Source organism: Oncorhynchus nerka, linkage group LG7, assembly GCF_034236695.1.
Source record: "Oncorhynchus nerka isolate Pitt River linkage group LG7, Oner_Uvic_2.0, whole genome shotgun sequence".
Lineage (NCBI taxonomy): Eukaryota > Metazoa > Chordata > Actinopteri > Salmoniformes > Salmonidae > Oncorhynchus > Oncorhynchus nerka.
In genome coordinates, this window is record NC_088402.1 from 69,856,444 (window position 1) to 69,875,326 (window position 18,883).

General features: G+C 44.0%; 1 protein-coding gene across 1 annotated transcript in view; it reads left to right on the forward strand.

Moving 5' to 3' along the window:
- LOC115132621 (disks large-associated protein 4-like) overlaps positions 1–18,883 on the forward strand; it is a 31,810-nt gene that overhangs the window by 10,071 nt on the left and 2,856 nt on the right. The window contains exons 6-10 of the mRNA XM_065020775.1: positions 12,749–13,179; positions 13,304–13,395; positions 16,954–17,399; positions 18,218–18,309; positions 18,616–18,759. Coding sequence (XP_064876847.1) covers positions 12,749–13,179; positions 13,304–13,395; positions 16,954–17,399; positions 18,218–18,309; positions 18,616–18,759 — 1,205 coding nt within the window. The remainder of the gene's footprint in view (positions 1–12,748; positions 13,180–13,303; positions 13,396–16,953; positions 17,400–18,217; positions 18,310–18,615; positions 18,760–18,883) is intronic.

Here is an 18,883-nt window from a genome sequence, read left to right on the forward strand (position 1 = left end):
ATGCAACGCAGGACAAGCTAGATAAACTAGTAATATCATCAACCATGTGTAGTTTGGTTGTTTTTTATAAGATAAGTTTAATGCTAGCTAGCACCTTACCTTGGCTCCTTGCAGCACTCGCACAACAGATAGTCAGCCTGCCACGCAGTCTCCTCGTGGAGTGCAATGTAATCGGACATAATCGGTGTCCTAAAATGACGATTACCGATTGTTATGATAACTTGAAATCGGCCCTAATTAATCGGTCGACCTCTAGTTATGGTGCATTTTCATAACTCTTCCTCAGATGTCACTTGGAAGTCCAGCAACTATTTCAAGAGGAATCCTGTGTCTTTTTTAAATTTTTTATTGCATTTTGTCTCTAAAGGCCATTTATTGTCTGGTTTCTGAGCATACAATCAATAATTGAACAGCTTCCGGACAATGTGCTAATTTAAGTGCTTTGCAGTCAAACAGCTGGGCCTGTTATGAGAGGCTTGAATATGTGCTCTGTATACCAGGGACCATGGTAGCACCCCTGACTTTGTTTAGCTTGAAAGTTGTTGTAGGGCTGGGATCAGATGGCCATTCATTCAAAGGCTTCAGATAACACATGGTCAGCACATGAATACAGACATTGAGTCACATGCTCTGGCAATACACACAGTCTGGCTATACACACACTCATTGATGAGGTCATTGGTGAGTCAGTGGGTGAAGTCACTATAGTTACATGACAATTTTCAAACAGACATTCTAAAGGGATGAGTAGTAAAATGACTGTGCTACAGAGAAATTAATAGAGAATAGTACAATGATGCAACCCCTCAGTCTGTAAGTCCTTGGTATTTGGTTTGGCAGAATCTGAATCCTGTCGTATTCAAGTGACCAATCTGTAAGAATTGGGTCACAAGGAGGATCTCTTGCATCTATGGTGTCATAGTTCAATCTCAACAGCTCCGCCTGTGTAATCTTGACAATGTAATACCGCTCATGTAGCTGGTCGTGACACACGCAGCCATACAAATGAGGGTCGCCTAATCCTACAGTATGTGTTGAACACAAGATTAAAAGGGGTTAGAGGAAGTGTGCTTGTGTGTGCTTGAGCAAAAGAGACATTCTGTCTGGTGTTGTAGAAGGATTTGCCTTGCTGTAGTAGGCTGGTAACACACCGCTCCAGTCCCACCCGAGCCCCTTCCTCTTGACACCTGACAGGACTGATTCTGGGTATTTACATCAGCTACTTAGGCTTTCCACCAAGCTGGCACCAATCCCCACAGGGTCTGGAAACTCCACAGGACATAATTAGCTTTTTAATACCTTCCTGGAGTAACGCCACTATGACTAACTGGACGGACCACTTCAAGCAACCCCCAACACTTGTGCTGTAAGAGAGTAGAACTAGTTTGTTCTAAACCTGTTTTTGTGGGGCGGACAGATTTTTACAAAGTATTTTTCCAGTTAAGTGATTTGACTGGTTACTTCGTTTTTGGACAGCTGTTTCCAGTCTTTGTATGGAGAGAGGCTGTAGCTTGTTGTTGCACTCATCATAAACTAGAATGACCATTGGTGTTTATATTCTAACCACTCTCTCTGTAAACCATTGCTGTGTTGTGTTTTTTGTCTTCCTGATGGTGTGTTCTTGGGCTGCCCTGTCCAGTCTGCCTGCCTCCGTCTCTCAGTAGCACTACTCACCATTAGCCCTGTCCAGACTGTCTACATTTTTGTTTCTCACCAGCCCTGTCTATCCCCTCTGGTCTTGGACCACCAGCCTAGTTCTCCAGCAGCCTGTCACCTTGCTACACAGTCACTATAATGCTGTTAATCTGGGGCTGATCCAACCCTTTGCCGTGTGCAGATTAGTAGCACGTAGACACTCTCGGGAGCACCTATTAAAACTAGGGCTGTGACTGTCATTGAATTTTGGATGACTGATAAGGTCAGCCAAATGGGCATCGTTGTACCATTTTTAGAATGGAAAAATAATAATTCAAATAATCAATTTTAAGGTGCACATTTTCTCTTCTCCTAACTGCATGTGTTGCTGAAGCAGAAGTCTCCTTTGCTACAACACCTTTCTTGGTTCAGCAAGGAGCAACATAGTGTCATCACATTGTAGATAGGGCTGGGAATGGATGGGTACCTCACAATACAATATCACTATACTTAGGTGCTGATACAATATGTATTGCGATTTGATGTTTAGAACACACACAACATGGCCAAAACTATATGGACTTGTGCTTGTCAATCATCTCATCTCCTAAATCATGGGCATTACTATGAAGTTAGCCCCACCTTTGCTGCTATAACAGTCTCTACTCTTCTGGTAAGGCTTTCAACTAGATGTTGGAACATTGCTGTCGGGACTTGCTTTCTTTCAGCCACGATCATTTGTGAGGTCGGGCACTGATGTTGGGCGATTGATTGCGAGCCAGGCCTAGTGTTCCAATTCATCCCAAAGGTGTTCGATGGGGTTGAGGACAGGACTCTGTGCAGGCCAGTCAAGTTCTTCCACACCGATCTTGACAAACCATTTCTGTATGGACTTTGCTTTGTGCACAGGGGCATTGTTAAGCTGAAACAGGAAAGGGCCTTCCCTGAACTGTTTTCTCAAAGTTGGAAGCACAGAATCGTCTAGCATGTCATTGTATGCCGTAGCGTTAAGATTTCCCTTCACTGGAGCTAAGGGGCCAAACCCGAACCATGAAAAACTGCCCCAGACCATTATACCTCCTTCAAGAACTATACAGTTGGCACTATGCATTTGGGCAGGTAGCTTTCTCCTGGCATCCGCCAAACCCAGATTCATCAGAGACCTAATGAAACTGACGGACAGTGCTGCTGTACTTTTAGCTCTTAGGAAACTTTGCAGTATTTTGTTTTCATGTGTTATTATTATTATTAGCCCAGGATTTTTTTTTGTTATTACATACAGCCGGGAATAACTTTCGGATATCAGTGCGACGGTAACTCACCAGCATTACGACCAGTAATACTACTTTCCCAAATCAGATCCTTTGCTCGTACCCTCCAGGGCAACTGAACTGATTCCAGAGGCTGTTCCAAAACACTGCCTGTGGGAAAGAGGTACTTGGAGTGGACTTTGTCTGATTTAGGAGGCGCGCACACCACCCACCGCTTCCGAGTATATTACTCGCTAATGTTCAGTCTCTGGATAATAAAGTTGACGAGCTCAGGGCGAGGATTTCCTTCCAGAGAGACATCAGGGGATTGTAAACATACTCTGTTTCACAGAAACATGGCTCTCTCGGGGATATACTGTCTGAGTCCGTTCAGCCAGTTGGGTTATCCGTTCATTGCACAGACAGGAATAAATATCTCAGGGAAGGAGGAGGGCGGGTGTGTATGTTTCATGATTAACTATTCATGGTGTGATAACATACAGGAACTCAAGTTATTTTGTCCACCCGACCTAGAATACCACAATCAAATGCCAACCGTATTACCTCCCAAGAGAATTTCTCTTCGGTTGTAGTCGCAGCCATGTATATTCCTCCTCAAACCAATACCATGACAGCCCTCAAAGAACTTCACTGGACTTTATGCAAACTGGAAACCACATATCCTGAGGCTGCATTTATTGTAGCAAGGGATTTTAACAAAGCAAATTTGAGGAAAACATTACCGAAGTTCTATCAACACATTGACTGTAGTACTCGCGCTGCTAAAACACTCGACCACAGCTACGTGGGGGGGACCAGCTACGTGAGGACACAGTCTTTCTTCCGGACAAGCTTAAACACCGTCACCCACTTTGAGGATAACACAAAGCCACCCGCTGCTAATGACTGTGGGCTCTCCTTCTCCGTGGCCGACATGAGTAAGACATTTTAAATGTGTTAATCCTTAGCCGAGTCCTCAGAGCATGTGCAGGAGTGGAGTGTTTTACGGACATATTTAATCTCTCCCTATCCCAGTCTGTTGTCCCCAGATGCTTCAAGATGTCCACCATTGTTCCTTTACCCAAGAAAGCAAAGGTAACTTAGTCATTTAGTTATCGCCCCGTAGCACTCACTTCTGTCATTGTGACGTGCTTTGAGAGACTAGTCAAGGATCATATCAACTCTACCTTACTTGACTCCCTAGACCCACTTCAATTTGCTTACCGCCCCAATAGATCCACAGACGATGCCATCGCAATGCACACTGCCCTGTCCCATCTGGACATGAGGAATACCTATGTAAGAATGCCGTTACTTGACCATAGCTCAGCATTCAACACCATAGTACCCTCCAAACTCATCATTAAGCTTGAGGCCCTGGGTCCCAACCCCGCCCCTTGCAACTGAGTCCTGGACTTCTTGAAGGGCCGCCCCCAGGTGGTGAAGTTAGGAAACAACATCACCACTTCGCTGATCCTCAACATTGGGGCCCCACAAGGATGCGTGCTCAGCCCCCTCCTGTACTCCCTGTTGACCTACGCCTCCAACTCAATCAAGTTTGCAGGCGACACAACAGTAGTAGGCCTGATTTAACAACAATGGCAAGACCGCCTACAGGGAGGAGGTGAGGGCCCTGGGAGTGTGGTGCCAGGAAAATAACCTCTCACCCAACTTCAACAAAACTGAGGAGCTCATCATGGACTTTCCCCTATCCACATCAACGGGACCGCAGTGGAAAGCTTCAAGTTCCTCGGCGTACACATCACTAACAAACTGAAATGGTCCACACACACACAACGTGTGGTGAAGGCACAACATCACCTCTTCAACCTCAGGAGGCTGAAGAAATTTGGCTTGGCACCTAAAACCATCAAACTTTTAGAGATGCACAATTGAGAGCATCCTGGTATGGCAACTGCACCACCTACATCCGCAGGGCTCTCCAGAGGGTGGTGCAGTCTGCCCAAAGCATCTCCCAGGAATCCCAGTTCCACAATAAATGTTTGATGAAGTCCATCATTTATGTCCAAATACCTCCTTTTGTTCGTGCGTTTAGTACACAAATCCCAACTCACGGCGCACTGGCAAGTCCAGATGAAAGTTCAGAAGAAAAGTCATATTACAGTTCGTAGAAACATGTCAAACGAAGTATAGAATCAATCTTTAGGATGTTTTTATCATAAATCTTCAATAATGTTTCAACCGGAGAATTCCTTTGTCTGTAGAAATGCAATGGAAAGCAGCTAACTCTCACGTGAACGTGCGAGACTGAGCTCATGGCACTCTGCCAGAGACCTGACTCAATCAGCTCTCATTTCCCCCTCCTTCACAGTAGAAGCGTCAAACAAAGTTCTAAAGACTTTTGACATCTAGTGGAAGCCTTAGGAAGTGCAATATGGCCCCATAGACACTATATTCGATAGGCAACGACTTAAACTACAAACCTCCATATTTCTATCAAAATCTACTAATTATATGCATATTCTAGCTTTTAGGCCAGAGTAGCAGGCAGTTTACTCTAGGCACCTTTTTATCCAAGCTACTCAATACTGCCCCCTCCCCCAGTCCCAAAGAAGTTAACCAACAATGCAGTTCCAGAAATAGAGTTATGAAAATATTTGCTAACTAAACAAACGCAATGGAAAGTAACACAATAAAATAACAATTACGAAGTTATATAAAAGGGGTACTGGTACCGAGTCAATGTGCGGGGGTACAGGTTAGTCGAGGTAATTTGTACATGTAGGTAGGGGTAAAGTGAGTAGCAGTGTTGTAAAAACAAAGGGTGGGTGACAATGTAAATAGCCTGGGTGCCGTTTTATTAATTGTTTAGCAGTCTTATGGCTTGGTGGTAGAAGCTGTTTTTAGAATCCTTTTGGACCTAGACTTGGCGCTCCGGTACCGCTTTCGGGGGGGAAGCAGAGAGAACAGTCTATGACTTGGGTGACAGGAGTCTTCGACAATTTATTTGGCCTTCCTCTGACACCGCCTGGTATGGAGGTCCCGGGTGGCATTAAGCTTGGCCCCAGTGATGTACTGGGCAGTGCATACTACCCTCTCTAGCGCCTTACGGTCGGATGCCGAGCAGTTGCCTTACCAGGCGGTGATGTAACCGGTCAGGATGCTCTCGATGCTGTAGAACCATCTTTTGATGATCTGGGGACCCATGCCCGATCTTCAGTCTCCTGCGGGGGAAAAGGTATTGTCATGCCCTCTTCACGACTGTCTTGGTGTGTTTGGACCATGATAGTTTGTTGGTGATGTGGACACCAAGAAACTTGAAGCACTCAACCTGCTCTACTACAGCCCCGTCGATGTTAATGGGGGTCTGTTCGGCCCTCCTTTTTCTGGTCCAGAGGATCTTAGTTTTACATTAACTAAGATATTTGATCAATTATTTCTAAGTGGAAAAAATGTGCATGAAAAACGAGTCGTCTCTCGTTGAATGACAATACTTTATTGAAGAATCCCTACTCTTTACCAATCACCGACCGAGGGGCGTAGACTTCGGCTTGCCCGGAGAAACATTTTTGTGTGGCCGAAAAACCCCTTACCATAGGCCAAAAATAAGAAAAAAACAGCACAATGTTGTCTAATATGCACAAACTCTTCCGAAATGTTTAGGCTGGGAAGCATGCGAATGCTTTTAGTGCAGACAGGAAGAGATGCAGGAAGCAGCTCTGGAGTCGTCAGACCAAGGTCCCATTCAGTGGGGTGCAACGGTATACAGGTTCAGAGAAAGAATATGCATGTTTCAAGACCAACAGTAATTAAACCATGTTAAATCCCACTGCAATCTCAGAGAATGATGTTCCAAGATAGTAGAGAACAGTGAACTTATATATATTTTTTTAAGTCTATGGTTACGAAAAGAGTGTGTATTATATTGACAAGATAGTGACTGGTCTAACAATGGATTTACATGTCCTCAGATGTAAAGCAGGTGGGAGGAGGCGAGATCAGGTGGGACCATTCTAGCCAATGTGAGAGCAGATACTCGTGTGTACAACAGGCCATCGAGAGGGATGGATAAAGGACTCATCTTTGTATCTGTGCCACTATGTGCCACTACACTATCTGTGTTACTATGATAATTGTTGAAAGTTGAGGGAGCATTCGTAACAACCTAACCATTACGAAACTTCTATTCAATCAAATAATCCTCACGTAGCAAATGAGCAATTATACTGAACAGAAATATAAACCCAACATTCAACAATTTCACGGAGTTACTGTTCATATAAGGAAATCAGTCAATTCATTAGTCCCCAATCTATGGATTTCTCATGACTGGGCAGGTGCCCAGCCAATCAGAATGTTTTCTCCCACAAATGAGCCTTATTGAAGACGCAAATACTCCTCAATTTCATCAGCTGTCCGGGTGGCTGTTCTCAGACGAAGAAGCCGGATTTGGAGCTTCTGGGCTGATGTGGTTACATGTGGTCTGCAGTTGAGGCCAGTTGCAGGTATTGCTAAATTCTCTAAAACGATGTTGGTTGGAGGTGGCTTGTGGTAGAGAAATTAACATTAAATTCTCCAGCAGCAGCTCTGGTGGACACACCTGCAGTCAGCATGCCAATTGCACGCTCCCTCAACTTGATATCTCTGGCATTGTGTTTTGTGACAACTGCACATTTTAGGGTGGCCTTTTATTCCAAATCCAATCCAAGTTTATTTGTCACGTGCACTGAATACAACAGTGAAATGCTTACTTACAGGCTCTAACCAATAGTGCAAAAAAGGTGTTAGGTGAACAATGGGTAAGTAAAGAAATAAAACAGTAAAATGTCAGGCTATATACAGTAGCGAGGCTACATACAGACACCTGTTTGTCAGGCTGATTGAGGTAGTATGTACATGTAGATATGGTTAAAGTGACTGCATATATGATGAACAGAGAGTAGCAGTAGTGTAAAAGAGGGGTTGGTGCACCTGTGTAATGATCATGCTGTTTAATTAGATCCTTGATATGCCACACCTGTCATGTGGATGGATTATCTTGGCAAAGGGATATGAACAAATATGCCTAGAAAATTGAATTTCTGGGATATTTTATTTTAGCGCATGAAACACTTTACGTGTTGCATTTTAGATTTTTGTTCAGTTTACAATTTTTGTTGACCAAATTCAAACCTTGATCTCATACAAAAAATGGGCTTGTTTTTGTGGATAGATTTTGGGTGACGTAAAACCTGTTTCGCCTCTCTGTTACAAACCACGAAGACAGAGAGGATGAAATTACACTGGGTCACATTATTCAGTGTCATTTATCTGGCCATAATATAACTGGCTGCTGGACCATTACTGGTAATCAGATACTTCTCACACACATGATTATAGAGCTAGAGTGTGTCTTGGAGAATTCACTGCATTGCTTTTAACGAGTGATCCAATGTAGGTTAACGTGATGATCATCAACATGTTGACAGTGCTGTTACTGCTATAATGGATGTTAACTGCTTTCAGAGCAGGAGACACCCCATGAGCCCCACAGGGAGAGAACCATTTGCCTAGCTAGTCTATTCTCCTAACACCTTTTTCATCAGTCAAATCAGATTTTATTTGTCACATGCGCTGAATACAACAGGGGTAGTAGACCTTACAGTGTAATGCGTACTTACAAGCCCTTAACCAACTACTTTAAGAAGAAAAACGATGATCAGTAAAAAAAGAAAACAGCAGCAGTAAAATAACAATAGCGAGGCTATATACAGGGGGTACCAGTACAGAGTTACTGGTGCTTTCTGCTTTAGTTTTTGTCTGTAAGTAGGATTCAGGAGGATAGAATTATGGTCAGATTTACCAATTGGAGGGCGAGTGAGAGCTTTGTACATGTCTCTGTGTGGAGTAAAGGTTGTCTAGAGTTTTTTTCACCTCTGGTTGCACGTCTAACATGCTGGTAGATTTGAGGTAAAACGGATTTGAGTTTCTTATGGCCTTATACAGCTGATTGACTGCGGTCTTAGTGCCAGCATCCGTTTGTGGTGGTATGGAGACAGCTATGAAAAATACAGATGAAAACTCTCTTGGTAAATAGTGTGATTTACAGCTTATCATGAGATACTCTACCTCAGGCAAGCAAAACGGCAATACTTCCTTAGATCTTGTGCACCAGCTGTTGTTTATCAATATACATAGACCGTCACCCCTTGTCTTACCAGAGGCTGCTGTTCTATCCACCCGAAAAAGCTTAGAACCCGCCAGCTGTATGTTATTCATGTCATCGTTCAGCCACGATTCGGTGAAAAATAAGATATTACAGTTTTTAATGTCCCGCTGGTAGGATATAGGTGATCGTAATTTGTGTTTTTTTAAATTATTTTTTTTATTAGCGATTGATTGGCACGTTGGCCAATAGGACTGATGGTAAAGGTAGATTACCCACTCGGCGACGGATACAAGGCACCCGGATCTTCGTCAACGATACCACCGTCTCTTTCTCCTAAGAACGGTGGGGATGAGGGCCTTGTTGGCCGTCTGAAGTAATTCCTTCCCGCCTGACTCGTTGAAGATAAAGTATTCCTCCAGTATGGGGTGAGTAATCGCTGTCCTGATATCTAGAAGCTATTTTCAGTCATGAAACATGCTGGCAGAAACATTATATACAAAATAACTTACAAATAACGCAAAAAAACATGCACAATATCACAGTTGGTTATGGGGATTGTAAAATGGCAGCCATCTCCTTCGGCACCATTCTTCATTGCATCATGGACTGCTCCCCGTCAGTTATAATCAACAATAGACTGTAAAACTACTTTGTTTCTGATTAAAGTCCAGTTCTGTAATCCACTCATGCCTCATGTGCATTAACATATCCTAGGCCAGACTGGTTTTGCATTGAATGCAAAGTAGAGGTGTGATTCACAGACTAATTCACTAGCAATACTCATGTTATCAGATATCCAAGTGCTCAGTGTTTTCTGATGTTTGTCCCTTCAGATGCCAGCCCTGGATAGCTGATGCTGTCTATGAGACCAGTGGGTGGGTAGTAGGGTTGGCACTGCCCCACAGGAGAAGAGGTTCCAGACAGCTTAGTTAATCTACCCCATAATCACCTCTGGGCAGACAGCCCATGGTGAAGGGCAGAGCAAGCATAGTTCAGTAATACAAATCACAGCAGGACTGGACAGAGCCTTTCTGCCAATAGTATGAATAATAGGTAGTTCTACAGCGTTAGTGCTTAAAAACAGCACTTCCTCTGTCATTGATGTTACTGATGGATTATGGCCAGATGATGGCCTTTTCTCTGTCAGTTGTTTGGTGAGGGAGTAGGCTGTCTGGACTGTGTACACATGTTTGTGTGGTACACTAGCGAATGTGTACCAGCCACGTAGACATGGGGATCAAGAGGCTTGTAGTACTAAGAAGAACGTGACAACACCGAACACGCCACATTAATTAACTCGTCGGACTCGTGTGTGTCTATGATGGGCATTTGAGGAATGGGTCCCGTTCTCGGGGAATAACGGTGTCCTTTTGTCCTCGGCTGGCGCCAGGCCCAGGGCTGAGGCGGTTGCTGCTGTTAGAGCAACGTGTGAGACCGCTCTTCTCTCTGTGGCCACTGGATTCCACAGGCATGTTTGTGTGCGTTGGTGACATTTGAGTGTTAAATGAAATGGAGCAGCCTGTCATTTGTTGATGACAGATCTCATGTCTACACTTCCCTGTTGCTATAAACAAAGGATCTTGAAGGATGTTTGGTCACACTAACATTAACCTATATAGGCCAGGCATTGCCCTTTTCATACCGGTGAATCAACTGTGAAATGGACCTAGACAAACCCATGTAATAACCCTATCCTTGTAGTAAAGTATGTAGGTTATTCCCTACAGTTTCCGGTAATGGTGCTACAAACTTTTTTTCCATTCAGCCTGTGACTGTGTGTTTAGTCATGTGTGGGAGTATACTTGACGCCAATGTGACTTTGAATGTTGTAACTGGACCAGACCAGTGTAATTTTCCTTTCCTCTCCCATTTCCCAGGCAGCCCTGTCAGTCCTCTCTTTTCCAGGATCTGTTGATCCCACCAAGCCACACGGCCAACTGTTTAAATTAGTGATGGGGGGAAATCGATACGGTTACATATCAGGATATTATTTTTGACGATCGTTTTAACAATGTCGGCATATTATTTTTGCGCTAGTTTTTGGAACCTGACCAAAACGGCAGTATTTTTCTTTCACAGCTTGTTCTCCGTCTTCTTTTAAATGGGGAGCCAATTTGTTTTCAGCACTTTAATTTCCATGACCGATCAACTCGTTCTCATGGCTCTCTTGTCCCTCTTCAGTGGACACATGGTGAGCAATATGTTTGGACCATTGAATCGCAATACGTATTGTGTCGGCACATAACTATCGGGTCCCTGGCAGTTCCCAGCCCTAGTTTAAATGGCAACTTATTTTTTACAAAAGGGCCAGCCTCTCCTTTAGTTTGCATTTTTATATCTAGCAGCAGCATATGCCCTGCCTGACCCAGTTTCTGGGTTCCCTTTTGAGTTGTATTATGGTAATTACCTCTCTGTTTCACTCAGTAACCCTCCAATCAGTCACTGATGACAAGAACAGGGGCCAGGTCTACCCTCAAGCACTAGGCTAGAGTGAAATCCCCTGCTTTTGTGTCAGACCTATTATTTCTCTTGCTGGTAATTCCCTCTTTGACTCCTCTTGGAAATGTTTGCAGTAAGATCAGCCCGGGGAGTGTCATGATTGTTTGTCAGTGTGTTATTGGTATCTCCAGGGGAAATGAGGAGGCTTATTCAGGGGTTTTCTGGATCAAAAAGGTGCTTGGGTGGTGTGTTTGGCAGGGAGCGTGGCAATGGGCACGGTCGGCACAGTTGAATTTGAGAGTTTTAGAGGCCCCCCCCCACAACTTTCCTGCAATTTTCTGAATTTCTCCATTGAGCCAAGATACATTTTTTGCAGTTTTAAAGTTAAATCTGTGCAATTCTACACATTTTGCCATGAGCTGATAGAAAATGTTGCAGTTCTAGAGCAAATTTCCAGAAATTCTACATTCTGCCATGGAGCTGAGAGAATTGTGATAAAGATAATTTCCTGAAGTTCTATGCATTTTGCCATGCCTAATGCTGTGTTCTTTTGCTGAAACTGAATATCAAAATCAATACTGGTAAATTCATTGTCTTGGGAATTTTATATTCCCCTGACTGTCTAGCTTTTGTTTTGGTGATTGTTAGTTCTCAAAGACTTTATTGTAATTTTTTTATAGTATAATATATTTTATACATGCTTTATCTGGTTTTAGTCATTTAAGTTTACACTGAAAGCGTTTTTCATTTTTTTTGTAGTTTGGACTGTTTTTTTTTGTACAGTTTTGAAACCAAGGGTTTCTAATGCAGAAAAATGTATGCTATTCATTCAACAACACAATCAATCTATCAGGAGTCAATGATCAATGGTTCCCTGAACTATCCTGCTGCTACTTCCATAGTGAAGAATAGCGCATTTCCATTGGACACAGAATGTGTCTGACTTTCCCCACTTTATAGTCCCTTGAGAAAGACGATTGGGAGGGTAGGCAGTAGGCGCTACTAGGCAGGTAAGGGACTCTCATAGGGACAGATTGACTGACGTCAATGGAACTGAAACAGCAGGTTTACAGGAAACATGGAGGTGTGTGTGTGTGTGTGTGTGTGTTTAGGCATGGGAAAATATGTTTCGGAAAATTGAGTATGTTTTTATTGTATTTTTGAAGTTGCTTTAGAGCAGGCTGTCTTTGATCTGCCCTGTTCTTTTACAACTCAGTTTAGCTGTTGTGGTGGTTCAGTTGGCACTACTTTAATTAACTTCCTGCTTTGTCCTGGTTCAGGTTTCAACTAATGGCACTTCCTTCCTCTTTCCCAGCACTCCCTAGGTGTGTAAGCAGCTCCTGTAAGAAGGGCCCACCACCGGTCCCACCGCGCACCACCTCCAAGCCCCACATCTCTGTGACGGTGCAGAGCAGCACAGAGTCAGCCCAGGACACATACCTGGACCAACAGGACCACCGCAGTGAGGCCAACAGCCAATCAGGACGCAGCAACTCCTCTGATAGCCTCTGCAGCCTGCGTACAGGCAGCCTGGCCAAGGGCTCTCAACCCCGGGCCCCAGCCCCCATCCCTGCCCCAAGAGACTCCTTCCCACTTCCCTTCTTCAGCACCACCACAAGTACCGGCACCCAGGTTGAGCCCCAGAATGACACTCTAAACCCAGGCCCCAGCCTCACTCCAGATCAGTCCCTAACCCTTCCAGAGCCTGTTCCCACAAAGAGGAAGCTCTCGTCTATCGGCATCCAGGTGAGCCCAGGAATCAATTTTCTAAATTGACTGTTAGTTCAGCTTTAATGTCTGTGATGCACTGTAATCTGTTGGGAGGATGCTTAGATTGACTGACTAATTCGTTGTAATGGTTGACTCCTAGGTGGACTGCGTTCAGCCAATCCAGAGAGAGGTTCAACCGCCCCCCTCGACCAAGTTCCAGTCTATTGGAGTGCAGGTGGAGAACGGCAGGCCGTAAGTCAAATCCTTATCAACACAAGATAATCTCAATCAGCTGATCACTCAATCAGCTGTTCAGTCACTTGCGTAATAGTCATTTCTCATTTTATAGGGATGTAATGATTCACCTATACGCATCGGTCCCGATTCAAATGTTTAAGATGCAAGTGCAGCGGTCCACAGACACCAAACCAATGCAAATGTAGCATGCTAGGCATGCGTCGGTCAGAAAACCCGATTTCAAACATTACGAATCGTTGGTTCCCTAAATTTTTTGCTCATGTTACGTTCTTTCTACCTTCTGAAAATACCTCACATTTCTGGTGACAACTGATGCGTCCTCTGTTAGTGTCGAACTGCATGTAACTGCATTGACAGTCATTGATCTACAAGTCATTTTGCATGCTGAACAACCCCAGGCAATATCAGTAGGCTAGTCAAACTGCACTGTGCCCAGTTTCACCCGCTGACCGACGCGAAGTAGGCTGCCTTTTCCTGATATTGCACATCTACGTGGCACCTTCATTGTTCAAATGCTAAAATGCCTTGTATAATACAGTATTAGGCTTTATTAGTAGTGACAACCTGTGTAATTTGCTAGGTTATTGTTATCTAGGCACTGTTTTACCGGAATAAAAATAAGCTACTGGAGACCTGGGGTTGGAACCGACTCAGGGAACAGAACTGAGAACATAATTACATTTTTCCAGAAACAGAACCAGGAACGAAAGTCATCTATACTGTTCCGGAACAGAACAGTTATTTTTAAAGCAAGGGAACTGGGCAAAGCTCTCTCTCACTCAGAAATGCATTCCAGTGTCTGCCAGCCAGCTGAAATTCTTTGTGTGTGTGTTACCTGCCCCTCCCCCTTCCGAAGCATAGTCTACTGACTTTACAAGCGTGATTCAGAAGTTGGGGAGATTTTTAATTATAGAATAATTTATTAACTTTTTTAATGCTAAGGATACTGTAGTTATCAAGTTTCACATCGGATTTATTAATTAGAAAAAGGCAAGACGTGTTTTTATTTGAATTCTGGTGCCACTCTGCAGACACAAGCTTGTTAGTGAGCTAGTTAACTATCATCATACCTGCTGAGCGGCGCTTACGATAGATTTTATTTGGATCAGGTTACATTTTATTTTTTGAACTCCAATGACGATAATCCATTGCGCATCTACTTATCCGGTCTTTCTTTTGTGCCTGCTGTGGAAGAGACAAGAATGAACATGAGGGGATATAGAGAGAGCAGCTGTTGTGATTGATAGTTGGTATTCAGCAGTCCATAAAAGTATGCCTTATTTACTTTGAAGAACTACAAAATAGTTATTTTGTCAGACCGAATAGGCAGCAGATCTGTAGAGATGAGATGATGACTTGGAATGAAATGATAGTCATCAAATAAACAAATGTAATATACACAACAATTGAAATATTTTATAAAAGTGATGTGAATAAATTATGGTTAATAAGTGATAAGCAGTAATGGACAGTCAGTAGCATCATGGGACTTTTATTAATTGTTTTATTCTGTGTTACAGCATTCAACCCAAATGATTGCCACTTTTATTTTAAATAATTGAACTAAAACCAAACCAACCTCAATGTTTAAAAAAAAAAATAAGTGTAACTTTTTATTTAACCAGGCAAGTCAGTTAAGAACAAATTCTTATTTATAATGACGGCCTACACCGGCCAAACCCGGACGACACTGGGCCAATTGTGCACTGCCCTATGGGACTCCCAGTCACGTCCGGTTGTGATACAGCCTGAATTCAAACCAGGGTGTCTGTAGTGGCGCTTCTAGCACTGAGATGCAGTGCCTTAGACCGCTGCGCCACTCAGGGACCCAAAGGCACTAATCGCTCAGCACTATTACTAACCCAAACACATAATCTGCAGAAATTACAAGTTAATTAGGGGGTGCTGGTGATATCAGAACCAATGTGGGGAGAGAGAAAACATGGGCAAAATTGCACCCCCCCCCCAAATCTGATAGTAGTGGGGTGGTAGATGCTTAGTCTCCATTATGGCTCAGATCAGGTGCCTACATAGTACATACATCATTTTATACACACACACACACACTAGGGCCGGGATGTTACCAGTATCGCGATACTCGTTACTGTTGTGGCAAGGAAACAAAACACGAAGAGGATTTAACATCATTGTTTCCAAGCTACAGCACACAATATTTTACATACAGCAGGTTCTTAAAGGACTGACTAGGGCCGCTTCGTGTTTTCATTTTTGCCATGGAAAGAATATTGCGATACTGGTATCGTCACAGCCCTAACACTCAGACAGATCCAGCTCATGAGCTCCATCAGCAGCACCTTTGAATTTTGGATGGAAAATGAATGCGTTTATATAACAGATCGTATTGCATCCAACCGAAACACATCGATTCGTTATCTAATCAAACCGAATCGTTTCAAACTAAAACGTACCGTTCCTGTATCATGCTGGGGCGGCAGCATAGCCTAGTGGTTAGAGCGTTGGACTAGTAACCGGAAGGTTGTGAGTTCAAACCCCCGAGCTGACAAGGTACAAATCTGTCGTTCAGGCAGTTAACCCACTGTTCCCAGGCCGTCATTGAAAATAAGAATGTGTTCTTAACTGACTTGCCTGGTTAAATAAAGGTAAAAAAAAAAATATCGGAGCCCACGTATCTAGATGCATATCGAATCGTCTTGAAAGGGAAAGATGCACATCCTTATCATTTTCACATTGGAGACCTTGATGTTTCCTTCACAATCTCTAAATTGAACTGCTTCACATGTGTTTGTGCATCTCCTGCTGTGTTCAACCGTTACTCATCCATCCATCCACACCCTCTAATCCCCATTTCCTCCCTTAGTCCCTCCCCTCCTGCCCTGGCATGGCTTCAGCCTGTTTGGTCCAGGCAGTTACCAAGGTCACTCAGCAGTCACTCTGAGCTCGCGCTGGCAGCAGTACAGTATTAGTGTAGCGTCTCTCTGTCTTTCTCTCTCGGTCTGTCTGATTGGTGGCCTTTGTTGTTTTGGCTACAGTGGAGGAGGCAGAGTGCTGTGAAGAACTGGCCATTTAAACAGCCTAGTACATAGTAATTCTCCCTAATCACATTGGTTGGACAGTATGCCCACTCCGTCTGTTCTCCCTATCACTGAACACTGTAATCTTGTCCTCTCTCTCCCCCTCACTCTCTCGATTAATCTTTCTCGCTTTCCTGCATGCTTACTCAGTCACCCTCTCATCATGCCGTCTCTGCTTTTACTGCAGAGGCAAAGAGAAAGGCAATGTGCTCTCAGCACTCATGTCCTTGATCTATCAGTCAAACTCCACTTCATAATGATGGCTTTCTGTATGCCTGTCGTTGGGAGAGGAAGGCTGACCTAGCACTAATGGCTGAATACAAACTGTCCTTGGTCTATGTATTAACACAAAGTGTGTTCTAGTAATCTCTGGACCACAGTAGTCAGAGATTGGGGCAGTGATTTGTGGTCGTCAGGCCCCAAGGTCAACCTTATTACATCCACAGTAAATGATCTCCGAACTGCACCAATACTCATTTGTGTGTGTGTGTCCGTCCAGACTCAGCCGGGCCAGCAGCATGGCCTCCAGACAGAACACAGAGACCGAGCCTCAGGACTCTCAACAAGACACCCATCCCTCAGAAAACAACAGTAGAGCCAACTGCAACAGCCAGCCGGTAGATCCCGCCCTCACTGCCTCCAACGGTGAGGACAGCGCGATGGCATGGCATCCTCCCAAACATGCCCCAGTCCCGGCGAGAGTGTCTGCCTCCCTCCCAGAGAGAATGGACCCGGCCCTGGACCCCTCCTCCCTGCCCCCTCCAGACCCCAGCTTGGAGAGTGGCAATGGCAGTGTCCAGGGAGATGCAGCCCAGCCCGGCACGCCCACTTGCCTCCGGGATGGCAACTGGTTCCTCAAACTACTACAGGCTGAGACTGCACGTATGGAGGGCTGGTGTCAACAGATGGAGCAGGAGACTAAAGACAAGGACATCTCAGAGGAGGGTAAGACACAGTACACCATACTCACACTAACCAGCTAAATGTATACAAGACCGTAGACTACTCATTCTGATAGGCATAGAGGTTTTTCATGGAGTAAGAGACGGTCTATCATACTCACTCTAAACAGGAGACCTCTATACATTAGACAGAGATACAGTCTCCTATCAGTGAATACCTTGTCAGTTCTATGACATGTGGAATTGGTATTGAGATGATATCCTCATCCCTGAAGCCCTAATACAGTCCATATAAGCTCCTGTCTGTTGTGGAGATTGGAGAAGGTAGGACAGGCTCATTTAATGCTAATAGTTAACGGCAAACGCTGCTCATTACCTCCTTCAGTCTAATGGCACTACTGCAGACAGATTCTTTGATCCTCCACGATCTGGCTCAGGCAGGCAGGTAGATAATCTACCTCTGTGTCAGGCAGGTAGATAATATACCTCTGCATTGCAGTTATTGAATGTGTAATGAGCCGTATTGACTCCCACATCAGGTTATTCCTCAGCAGACCTGTATTGTGTGATCTTACTCATGCAAATGTTAATAATGAAATAAAAGTGTATAAAAAAATCATTTTTATTACTTTTGGGGGAATAAAGGTTAGTAATTTATTCTATGGATGAAGTGTGTCACCAGCAATGTAAATTGTATGCTGTAATGATAATGGTAATTAAGGACAAAGGTCAGAAATGCCACATAACCATACAATTTTAAGGACCTTTTATATTGACATTAAAAAATATTGCGCTCTGTGCCCATTTAGAGAACCTGCATGTTGTTGTGATGGCTAACTGGCTGTTGTTTTCTGTGTGTAGTGATGGGAACGATCCGCAGTGCAGTGGGCAGTGCCCAGCTCCTCATAGCCCAGAAGTTCCAGCAGTTCAGAGGACTCTGTGATGAGAACCTGGTGAGTAGTACTAACCCTACAATGCCCTCTTAGCCTGGCATATTTCAATGCACCTTTTTCAGTCTCAGCAGGTTGAGTTGGTTTAGAGCTCCCCCTGGTGTCAAAATACATATATACCAAATGGAGGCATACTTCTTCTAAGCAATGAGGCACACACATCCATCTCTAACGGATGGCTAATATTGATGTTAAATCTGTATTCTGAAAGTGAGCCATGGCTGGAAAGGACTGAATAATGTTCTGTAATGTCAGTGTGTCTAGACAAGCCAACTAGAACTGTCCTTCCTGTCACATCCTGTCTGTTAGAATGTGAATGCCAACCCTCGGCCCTCAGCCCAGGATCTGGCGGGGTTCTGGGACCTCCTGCAGCTCTCTGTAGAGGACATCAGTGTCAAGTTTGACGAGCTCTGGCAACTCAAGGCCAACAACTGGCAGCTGCCAGAGAAGAAGGTATTGGATTCACACCACATATCACCTTGATAGATCCTGATGACTGATTACTATTATTATCATCCAAACAGCTTTCTATTTCATTTTTAAAAAGACACACTTTATGCACAAACACATCCTACAT